The sequence below is a fragment of the Lepidochelys kempii genome, chromosome 11 (genome assembly GCF_965140265.1).
Source record: "Lepidochelys kempii isolate rLepKem1 chromosome 11, rLepKem1.hap2, whole genome shotgun sequence".
NCBI classification, from domain to species: Eukaryota; Metazoa; Chordata; order Testudines; family Cheloniidae; genus Lepidochelys; species Lepidochelys kempii.
The window spans coordinates 8,197,588-8,209,641 of record NC_133266.1 but is presented as its reverse complement, the minus strand read 5'-3'; the positions used below and the strand labels follow the sequence as shown (position 1 = coordinate 8,209,641).

The window sequence follows — 12,054 nt, the reverse complement described above, 5'->3', positions numbered from 1 at the left end:
AGGTCCCTTCCAACTCTGATATTCTGTGATTCTATTCTAAGCTTATGAAGAAGAAAGATGCTGATGTGATTGCCAAGTGACCCGTAGCCATCTCAGAACCTGCTACCGCAGGCTAGTGCTATGTAGCATAGACTCCATAAAACAACTGTGCTGCAGACATCCCAGGCAGTGAACAATGTCAACATCTTCACCCCAGAGGGGTTTTGTGTTTTTGTTTTGTTTTTGTTTTTAACAGCGCTCGTCTCAAACTTGTGTACAGAAAAGAAGTAGTTACTCACGTTATGCAGTAATGAGAGTTCTTCAAGGTGTCCCCTCCCCATGGGTGCTCCACTGAAGGTGTACTTGCATTCCTGTGCTGCTGATTGGAGAATTTTGGTAGCTGTATCCTGTCCCCACCTTGTGCTCTTCCACAACGCGAACCAGTGTTAATGGAGGTAAACCCTCCTCGGTTCCTTGTCTACCGCAGAGTTTATGATGAGAGCTCCAAAGTAGAGGAAAAGAGGGTGGGTTGTGGAGCACCCACAGGGAGACACACCTCGAAGAACCATTGGTACTGCACATGGGGAGTAACTTCCTCTTCTTCTTCAAGTATGTACCGATGGGTGTGCCACTGTAGGAGACTCCTGAGCAGCATCCCCTACGAGCGACCGGAGCCTCAGAGTCGAGTCTGTTATGGATGAGAGTACTGGGGTGCCCACTCTGGCGTCTCCAGCGGAGTCCCCCAGGGCAGCATAGTGTTCTGCAAAGGTATGTGCAGATGCCCAGGTAGCTGCTTTTCAGATTTCTGATGAATGCGACAGGCGAGGAAATCTATGTTGCAGAGTGCATGCGGATTACGGATGGAGGCGCTAAACTGCAAATCCGGTAACAGAGTTTGATACAGTTTGAGACCCATTTGGAGAGTCTTTGAGCTGAAATTGCTGTGCCCTTAGACCTATCTGTAATGGAGAGGAAGAGCCTAGGAAACTTTCTAAAAACTTTTGTCCTGTCCAAATAGAAGGCCAAGGTTCTCCCTTAGACGTAGAGGGTTGCGATGAGGATTCTCACTGTGTGAAGTCTTGGCATGGATCTGAGGATGGCTGGAGGGCCGGTTCCGTTAGAAGAAGCTTAAGTCTCAGCTCTTTATCTTATCTGGATCTGGGTTTCAATTGCTGGAGTAAACCACACTGCTGGGGAATGTGGTTTTCTCCCAGACAGTGGACATACTAAGAATGTCCATCAGTCACTGGGATAGATTCTTTGCAGCTGAGACACTTCTTGAAGCGTGATGAACCGGGCATACCCCGTCCAGGGGGTCCCCAGATAGGAGGGGGTCAAACAAAAACAAAATATTAAGATTTAAAAAAAAATAAAAGACCAAAGGAAGGACCAGACGTAAAGGAAACTCTAAGTAGTACGTGAAGTAGGGAAACGATTAGCAAGACTATAGAAGTTAACAATCTATTAACAGACACCTAGAGTGCTGCCTCTAGCCAGGGGCGGTTGAGAAGGAACGGAGGAGGGTTCGCCCATGCAACGCTGGTTAGCCTTGTGGCAGGGCACAAGGGGGGAACAACACATGTGCAGGCCGAACGGACACTGCTACCAAAATTTTCCCATCAGCTGTGCAGGGACACAAGCACACCTACAGCGGAGCACCCACGGGGCACTACTTGAAGAAGAATTGGAGTTTTATGGCTGCCTCCTCCTCACCTGTGTTCTCTGCATCTTTAGGGGCAAAACTGGAGAATGCCAGGTATTTCAGATTTCTCAGAGAGAGCATGGCAATCTCAGACAGATCCAGAAGATTCCCCCTTCTGCTCTGTAATGTGTGTATGCCCACACTCAGGCCAAGTCTATATGCAGAAATTGTAAAACTTTAACTAAAGGCATAACGTTAAACCCATTTAGTAAAACTGGTTCAGCTGTGTGTGTGGACACTCTTACATTGGTTTAGCCAGAGCGTATACTGGTTCACTCTGCACATAGGTAACCAAGGTAAAAGTGCCCATACACAAAGTAGCCTCAGTTTAACATCACATCTTTCATTTAACCTGTGCAATTTCTGTATGTTTATAAGCCCTCTATATTCTCCAGTGTTGCTTAATATATTTATTATTTACAGTAGAACCCCAGAGTTATGAACTGACTGGCCAACCACGCAGCTCATTTGGAACTTGAAGTAGGCAATCAGACAGCAGCAGAGACAAAGGGGGGGGAAAAAGCAAATACAGTACATTACTGTGTTAAAAATAAAGTACTAAAAAAATAAAGGGAATGTTTAAAAAAGGATTTGACAAGGTAAGGAAACTATTTCTGTGTTTGTTTCATTTAAATTAAGATGGTTAAAAGCAGTATTTTTCATCAACACAGTAAAGTTTCAAAGCTGTATTAAGTCAATGTTCAGTTGTAAACTTTTGAAAGAACCATGACGTTTTGTGCAGAGTTATGAACAACTGAACTCTGAGGTTCTGCAGATCTGGAAATGGGGTAGGCTCTGAGGTAGAAAAATCTGCAGATGGTTAACCTAGATAACTGTGTCAAGTCTAGAGAAGACTGTCAGAAACTTCAAAATCTAAACTAGCTGAATGGGCAACACTGATGGTAAATGAAGCCCAATGTTGATAAATGCGAACTAATTCACATTAAAGGGGAAAAAATTATCTACTTATACTCCTTACAGGGTTCTAAATTAACTGTATCAACTCAGGAAAGAGACTTGGATATCACTCTGGACAACTTAATGAAGACCTCAGCCTACAATGAAAAAAAGCGAACAAGATCAGGATGCACAACTAGTAGCATGGAGAATAAGGAAAATATTGTAATACAATTATATAAATCAGTTCCATCTCAAATTATATGGCCTTATCTAGATTATAGTGTGCAGTACTGGTCACCCCATCTCACAAAAGGTATTGCAGAATTAGAGAGTTCACAGAAGTGGCCACAAGAATGATCAAGGACACGGATACACATTCTTATGAGGGAGACTGAAAAGATTGAGATTCTTTACCTTACAAAGGAGACAAATAAAAGGGGATGTGATAAAACAGGGAATGGTATAGAAGGCAGATCAGAAACTTCAGTTCTCACTGTTTCAGAACACAAAAGAACAACAAGAGTTAATGAAACTGAAAGATGACAAATTCCAAAATGATAAAAGGAAATACTTTTTCGCACCACATGTAATGACTGTGGAACTTGATGCCATTGAGGCGAAGAATTTAATAAGGTTCAAAGAGGGATTGGACATTTATGTGGATAACAAGAATTTCCAGAGTTGTTACAGTTAATGCTAAGAAAAAATTTGGAACAGATATAAACCACATGCCTTCAGAGTTTCAGCCAGTCTCAAACTAAGGGATCAGGATGAGACCTTCATGGGGGGATATTAGCCTATATCTGCCGACTGTGGGGTTCTTCCACCTTTCTCTGAAAAATCTGGTGCTGGCAACTAACAGACACAGGATATTGGGCTAGATGGATCATGGGTCTGATCCAGTCTAGCAATTAATGTGTTCCTACTTAACAGGAGTTATTCGTACAAAAAGAGAATGCAGGCAAATTGATTTAAGTATAGGAACAAAGAGAAGACAAATCATCCTTGTACCCGATGGAAATCTCATGATTATCTGTTCTCTCAGATTACATGACTTTCTCTTTACAATATGTGGTGCTGCTGACCCCACTTCAGCCAGCTGCCAAAACACTCATCAACTCTTCATGTTTATGTTTGATATGGCTAGAAAAACCCCTCAGAAATGAAGGCGCTACAAGCAGTAAATCACAAAAAATCCTCACTTCTACCTGGGAACAGATTAAGCAAATGAGGAAACCACATGGATACACATTTCCCACCACAAACACATGTGCAATTAGAGTATTTAGTCTATGCACAAGGGAAGTCTAGCATCAAGGTCAGCAGCTCAAAAAATAACGTTACAAACTACTGAAAATCAACACACTGATTTCCATGGAGGTTGTAGAGATGTGACTAGAATGAAGCTGGTGTACTAATGTGTCTCAGCATATCAACAGAATCATTTACAAAAAGGACACTGCCAAGATAAATATACTAGGGGCCAAATGCTGATCTTAGTTACACCCCTATTTTGAGAGCTGGATGTAGATCCATCTAACTGGGGAAGAAACACTTACGCATGTCACTAAAATCTAATGCACCTTTTCCATGATTTATATTGCTTACTTTTTTGCATTCCATTCAGCCAGGATAGTTAAACTAGTAACCCTTAGCACAGGTGATGCTCTCTAGACACTGGAGGACCAACTACTGTCAAAGTTTAACTTAACTTCACTGGAAGAAAAAGGTCATGTGGTTTAGGCATTCGACTGGGAATTGTGTTCTGTTCTCACTCATTTGCAGACAACCTGTCTGATCACGAGTAAGACCACTCTCTCTCTCTCTCTCTGAGCCTAAGTATCTCATCTATAAAATGGGGATAATACTTCCTTGGCCTCATAGGTGGGTTGTGAGGATAAATTAATTTGAATGAGTGGCTCACATGCAACAGTGATGAGTGCCAGAGAAAGGCTTGCAAATAAAACTAGTAATGACCATTTTTAGCCCTTTTCATCCATAGATCTCAATGTACTTTACTATGGTGGGGAAACAGTAATCCCCATTTTACAGATGGGAACATTGAGGAATGATTCCTTCAAGGCCATTCAGTGAGTCACTGACAGATTAGGAATAGAATCCAGGTCTCCTAACTCCAGGGCTGGTGCTCGTTCCTAGCTTGCTTAATTTCACTCTCTTTCCCATCAGTTCTCAGGCACTGCTGTTGCGTTTAGGTTCATGGGGGGATGTTTACATTAAAAATACCCTGTTCTCACAGCAATCTAAAAAACCTCAAACACACTTGCATTTCTCTTCTCTTTTGATATGTTTTTGACTGCACTTCTTTGATCGAATTCCTTTTAGCTATTTATTTGATTTTAAACATTTTAACAGGCAATTGCACAGGCTAAAGGATAATATTAAGATCAATAATCTCTGCTGCATCATTCTACTCTGTTGCCATTTATTTTCATGCACCCTGAAGACTCTAGTGAGTGTGTGTTAAAGAAAACTCAGCAGACGAAGCCAGTCTCACTTTTCTCCTCCTCCTCTCCTTGGTGAGGAAGTGTTGTTTGACTGCTCATCCTGCTAGCTAACAGCTGTTTCTCATCTTTCCCAGGCTAATCTCTGAGCTGTTTCCTTATCCCCAGTAACATTCCTTCCCAGAGCACTTACGGAAGGAAGACATTTGAGGCAGAGATTTCTTTCAGCACCTCTCTTGATTTCTGAAATAGTGGATTGGTTGCCAACAAGCTGCTCTGTGCTTTTCCTGAGATCAGGATGCTCCTGCAAAAAGGAATAGGTACTACTCCTCATTGCCAGTTCTTTATCCATCTTCAGGAGAAAGACATTTTCTTCCCTGCTAAACCAAACTTTTGTCAGTAACTTGACTATGCAAGTGTTCTGGGGCCTGCCACATAATTATCTCAGATAACTTGTCACAAAGTTACTGACCCTTTAACCTCTATGTACCTAGTTCAAATCCAGCCAACCCTGGCAATGATGCGTGTGAAATGAGCTGTCGGTGCCAGTTTCTTGCACACAGGTGTTCGCTTTATATAAACTCCATTGTAACAGATCCCTTTGCTGGCACTCTGAGCAGTGTGGCCAAAAAGTAAGCCATGGAGACTTAATTACCCTCTGGACCCTAGAACAGAGTTGAAATACTCTAGTTGGGCAATGTGGCACAGCATGCATGGTCACTGCACATACTGTGCTTGTTCTGTGTATCAGGATATGACTTCAGTGTAGCACGTAGCAACTTTCACCATGCTAAATTACCTAACAAAAGGTAATGACATTAATGGGTTAAGGAAGAAAAACATGGAAACCTCAGATTGAGTATCTGAATTATCTTATACATAACAAACAACACTTGGCAAGTACAGTGCATAGTGATGTTTATCTTTGAAGTGCTTTACACATATTAAAGAATTAAACCTCATGGGATGCTAAATTAACAGATGTGGAAACATAAATTGTCCTCTTTTCACAGGTGGACTTAAAAATGACTTGCTGTAAAGCACTGGTAAGAATCAGTATCAGGAGTATGCCGCCAGCACTCCAGACTCCCAGTCCTGTGCTCAGATCACGTGAGCACCCTGCTTCTTTCCCCCAGCCCTATGCAGTACCTGGCAGTGGCATCGTGAATATTGGAGTTCTTGTTGTCCGACATGCTATCCTCTCTCGTGATCTAAAAGGAAATGAACATGAAAATAAGTTTCCAAAATTTAATTCCATCTTTATGTCATGTTAGAGATTCATGGGAAAATCTGGAGTATCCCTTTTCAAAGGGAGAGTGCGCCATGTGTCTGCTATTCAAACAAAGCAGAGTCAATTATTTTTTTCTCATGAAAACCTCAGTGCTAATGCAAAACAATCCAGCCAGGTCCTCCAAGAAACAATTATCATTACTTAATACATCTACTAGCACTAGAAGCACCAAGCTTGTTCAGATCCTTATCTCTGTTGAAAGGAAAAGCTGGAATATGCTGAGAGGGACCCCATTAAGACCCAAGACCAGCAAAATAGTCAGTGTATCTCCCTCTGAAGGACGGAGGGCAGTTCTACTCTGCCACTGTTTGACCCCCTAGTTAGACAGAGCCTTCATACCTAAAGACTAGTCCCATACAGCAGCCTCTCCAGGACAGCGGAGTATCAAGAGAGTCAAACTCAATGCAGAGGGTTATGCCTTGGGGCTTGTTGATGGTGTCCCCTCTCGCCAGTCCTAAGGGGAACACCTGAGAATGGCATAATCCTTCTGAGCAAAGTATGTACCTTGGGCACTGCCTCTGCCTGGGCCTTCAGGATGTTGCTCTTTATGTCTGCAGGAAGATGCTGTGATGTTGTTACTGGGCTCTCAATTGCGTTATTAAGACACTTATCTGTCAACTTCACCACCTCATCCTAGAAATGGAAAATGTTCATTAGGAGCATCCCCTCCATGACAAAACCTGGGCTGGGCTGAGTCCATAAACATCAACACAAAATGCTAAGCAGCAAGGCTTCAGTGGGGGAAAAATATCAGAAAAGGTGAATATTCAAAGAACGGAGAAACAATTTCTGACTTTGTTTTTAAACTTGATTGAATAATAGTAGTTAAAGGGTTAACTAGCAAGGGTCTGATCCTACACAGCACAGGGGCTGAGTGTTGCATTTAACGCAAGGCAAGATGCAGTATGCAAGAAGTGGACAGCATGGGACTCTGATCCCGCAATAATGAGCGAACTGCTGCAAGGCCACATAGTTACACCTCCTGACTAATAACAGCAGTGAGACTTCAGGGGAGCACTGAGTGAAGTTCTTCATTACCGTGTCTCATCAGTCGCATTTATTAGCCCCACCCAGCTCTTCTCCACCTTGCCCAGGTGAATAAGGGAGTAGGTGCATAATGGGGGTGTTAGACTTACCTACTGCTCAGTGCAGATGATTGTGCCGGGTGCTTAGACTTACTTGTGTTATGTGCAGTGTCCATTTGCCTTGTGGAGCAGAGCCCTTGTGCACAATACTGGACAGTACACAAGGACATGAAGGATCAAGGCCTTGGTGCTTACAAAACGCTCTCAAGACTAAATGTGCTAACTATTCTAAATCCTATCATTAGAGAAATGATGCATTTTACTAATAGCATCTTGGCACAGATATGTTTCTACAACCCTGTGTGCATAATGCTTTGTACGAATATAAAGGCTTTTGAAAACCAGGAGCTAAGAATTTACATGAGCAATGCACAACTTTCCACACCATGTCACTCTGGTGAGTGTAACCATATGGAATTACTCACCTAGCAACCGGATGGGGTTTTTAATACAGTTTTAAATCCTATTAATGTAAACAATGAGGTACCTACCATCTTAAATTAATTTATTCCAAGTAGGCAGCTGAACATTTGCTCTCAAATGCAGCTTCAAGAGATTTTTTTTTCCTTAGACCCCAGTAGTATATTAGACTAAACAGCCAGACATATAATGCTCTCACAATACTTTTCCCACTAAATTACTTCAGAAGTAAATTATTAGTCAGACGCACACTGAGATCAGTCAAAATCTGCAATATCTATTCTACAATGGTTTTGGGTTTTCTGGTTATATGTACTATTTTTCTTAACTGCAAAGTATTAATCAAGTTTTCAGTCTCTGCTAACTGCTATGTTATTAGTGACAGATGCTAATCAGCTGAGTGGAAACTAAACCTTTTGACCCTTCTCTTCAGGGTGCGACTCAGCAGGGGAAGTTCCAGAGCCCTACATTCCTCACTTAAGTCACTTGATAAGCAAGACTGATTCTTCTTCTGCAAATCTTCTCCCCCTACAGTGCTCAACGTATTGCCAAAATACTGCAGCCCTTAAACACAGGAGAAATCCCACTGAAGCCAGAGGAGCTGTTGGTGTGCACAGAAAGGGCAGTATTTAGCGGAAAGCGTTTTTTTTTTTTTAAACTATCCATGCTCCTCACCAAAGCCCACAAGAGAAGGGTAACCCCTTCACTGCTGACTGACATCCCCCCTTCACTCTTAATCCTTTCCATTAACTGGAATGACAAGTGAGGAAGATTTTCAGTGAGAGCTGCTGGATGTTCAGCTCTTTTGAGAATCAGGCCACTTATTTAAGTGTCTAAGTATGGATTTATAAGTCTAACTTTAGGCACACAGATTTAAAAATATTGGCCTAAGTCAGCAATACCCAAAGGCAAAAGTTGGTCCAATCTTAAAGGGCCTCTGTCAATGTAAAATAGGCTGTTTTTAATTGTTGCCAATAATTTTTTTTGGGGGGGGGGGGAAGAGGGAAGACACATTCACTCTAAATATATGAAATGCTAATAAAAATATTTAGTGGATGGTTTGTAACTTTATGGAATAGTTTAACAAAAACAAGATTTTTATTGTACCAAATCATTAACCCTCCCCATTAATTCTCCCCATATCCTTGAGATCTATCCTTCCCTTCTCAGTGTTTCCATCTCTCTACATCTTCCCTACTGTCCACTCTTGCTGAGTGCTACATGGAGGGCCAAGGGAAAAAAAGTTAGAATATTCAGATATTTGCAGCATCTTTATGTAATTTTCCAGCCCTAGTTAGAGTGTTTTGTGGATACAACAGTCAATATTTGACAGGAGAAGCGAGTAAAAGAATCACACATATGGTCATTGTACTGACTACTCCACTGCTTTGATTTCAACAGAATAAAGTCTCTAATAAATGTCATTCCAACCTTATTGCTGTGGAATATCCTTACAAATTAATCCAACCACACCGGGTTTCAGAGTTAACATCCCACTCAAAAGAACAGGAGACATTTCTGATCTCTCTGAGCTAACGATTAAGGGCCAAATTTTCGAAAGTGCATATTGTCTACAAATGGGGCCAGATGTTCTGACATGCCCAGCATCCAGCAGCTCCTATTGTTTTTAGAAGGATCTGCTTCATGTTGAGCACTCATAATGCTTAAATCAGAGCTGAGCTCTTTTCAAAATCTGGCCCCGAGTATGTCTGCAGACTCACTACATCTTCTCTGCACTGGTTCACATTTAGAAGGTTATTGCTGCAACCAGATTGTTCTATAAATGAAAGCTTTACATTCTGCAGAAAACATTGGAATTACAAAAAATCTAGAGACTCTCAATAGGTATTACAGTATGGAATTTCTACAATTCATTGTTCCAGTAGTGCTACCAGGAACTTTGATTATTAAAACTAAAAATATATATACATATTATTTACTTTTCACTATTCTGTGGTTTATTTTTGTTGCAGTTTCCTCAGTATGGACAGTGAATCTAGCCCAATCACTTTCAATCTTCTTTACCACCAGTTTCACTTTCTGGTTCTCATGCAGTAGCCTGTGTTTAGGTTCCCAACATTGTAGGGGAAATATTTAAATAAAAACTTATTTTTTTCTTTTAATGCCAAGAAAACATTTCTATTCAGATTAACATACATCTCCCTGCGCCAGTTTTATTTTGTGTTACAGGAAAGGGAAGAGTAGAGAAATCAGAAATGGTGGGGGGATAAAATATTTGGCACATGACACCAACTCACAATATCTAAATTACATGACATTTAATTTGGGTAGTTGGCAAAGATATCTAACTCTGCAGGTTTCTAGATATCCCAGGTCCATGGCAGTTCTCACTGTTCCTGCCTAGTGGAATAAGCCTAGACTGTTCATTAGTAGGTATCTGATCTATACAGCGTATCTATAGTACATCAAATTACATCTGAAAACTATACAAACACTGCAATGTAATGACAGAGGGAGAGATCTTCAAAGGCACAAATGAGAATTAGGAAACTAAATCCCATTGACTCTGAATGAGAGTTTGGCATTTACTTGTCTTTGGTGCCTTTGAAAATCTCCCAGAGCCTGGTACATCCACACTGTCAAGTCACTTTTCCACTTTTCTTCATGATAATTTAAAAAGCACAAGACTAAGAAAACCAAAAAAACACCCTTAGGAGTAAAAACATTAATCAGGAACTAGGGCTAGGTTTCATTGTTCATTTCATTCTAGAAGCTGATGAAAGTGTATTTAAGAACGAATTGTCTCCTTTGTTAGGCTCCTGAGATTTGGCCAATGTGCTAGTCAAAAGCTTAGGAATGACAAAGTTACATGCTTCCATTCAAACAAAGTTTGGCAGTGAGCAGCTAGAAAACTCCAGCGGCCAACTTGGAAGAATAAAGCCATTCATTCCACATTTGCAAATTCTCATTCAAGAGATTCTGTTCTTTCTAAGGGGATGGATAGATTGGTAGATATTTCCCTACCAAAGAACCAATCAAAAGTGGATGTAAATCTAGAATTCTCTAGAGATGATTCTGAGATACAAGCTCTGATCTTTACAGAAGAACGTTCAAGTTTTTCATCTAACAGAGTTGATGAACCACTGGCATTTGGAAAAGTTATTTTGCTCACTGGTGCAAGACACAGCTTTGCTTTCACAATCAGAGAACTAATGACCCATTCTGCTGGCAGTGCAATTTGTTATGCTTCTTACAACCTCTTGCCTTGTACATTCCAGCATGCTACAACAAAACTGGAGATATTTTATATATTATTACAAAGAGAAAAAGACATAGCATGCTGAAATTAACAAGCAAAAACACAGAAAGAGAAATAGCTGGGATAATAAAATAATCAAAAATACAGTTAACTTCAAAATTTTACTTAAATTATTTCTCTTTATAGTGTGGCAGTTTATAACTAGTCTGATGGGAACAGGTACCACAAGCCTGTCTCACATGAGCAGACTAGATAACAATGGGACTGCTTGCAGGATCAGGTCCATAATTTCTACATATGCATTTTGTAATAGATTTTAAATTAAAAAGGGGGCAACTCCCAAACTGGTTTTAACTACTGTTCTTTGGTCACTGTTTTGGGGATCATTTCATGAGAAACATTTGATCTACAAACTGACACCCTCTAAATGACCTTGAAATTTCTGTCCAGCTCAAAATTGACCTCCTCAAACAATCTCTAGCTCTTTTTATTTTTAACAATCATTCTCAAATTACCACTTGCTTAGGCTGGCTCTACACTGCCACTTTTCGCGCTAAAACTTTTTTCGTTCAGGGGAGTGAAAAAACACCACCCTGAGCGACAAAAGTTTTAGCTCTGAAAAGTGCCATTATAGACAGCACTTTATCACTGGGAGCCGCGCTCCTGGCGACAAAGCTACCTCCGCTAGTTAGGGGGTTGTTTGTTTTTATCGCTGGGAGAGCTCTCTCCCCCCGGGGAGTGCTGCCACGGTTGCACTGTAACGTGGGTAGCGTAGGCATACCCTTAGAGTCAGCATAGCTTGAAAAGCTTTAGTCAAACAACTTTCTCCTTTTCTACCAGAGGAAAAATACTAATTCAAATAGAGTTTACACCCTACATTTTCACAATAATCAGTTTTAGAATGTCATCCGCAGGTCCTTACTGATAGGTGTCTTTGCCTACAAAACTAAGTAGTCGTAGTATAATTAATCCTTAATTATCTAGGCCTCAACTGT

The 12,054-nt window shown here is 40.9% G+C and overlaps 1 protein-coding gene across 2 annotated transcripts in view; it reads right to left on the bottom strand.

The window, feature by feature from the left end:
• Window positions 1-12,054, bottom strand: part of LOC140895430 (band 4.1-like protein 5) — a 59,365-nt gene that overhangs the window by 34,320 nt on the left and 12,991 nt on the right. For both annotated transcript variants that reach the window (XM_073305059.1, XM_073305061.1), the window contains 2 exons: window positions 6,839-6,967; window positions 6,193-6,254 (listed from right to left, as the gene is read on the bottom strand). In XM_073305059.1, coding sequence (XP_073161160.1) covers window positions 6,193-6,254; window positions 6,839-6,967 — 191 coding nt within the window. The remainder of the gene's footprint in view (window positions 1-6,192; window positions 6,255-6,838; window positions 6,968-12,054) is intronic.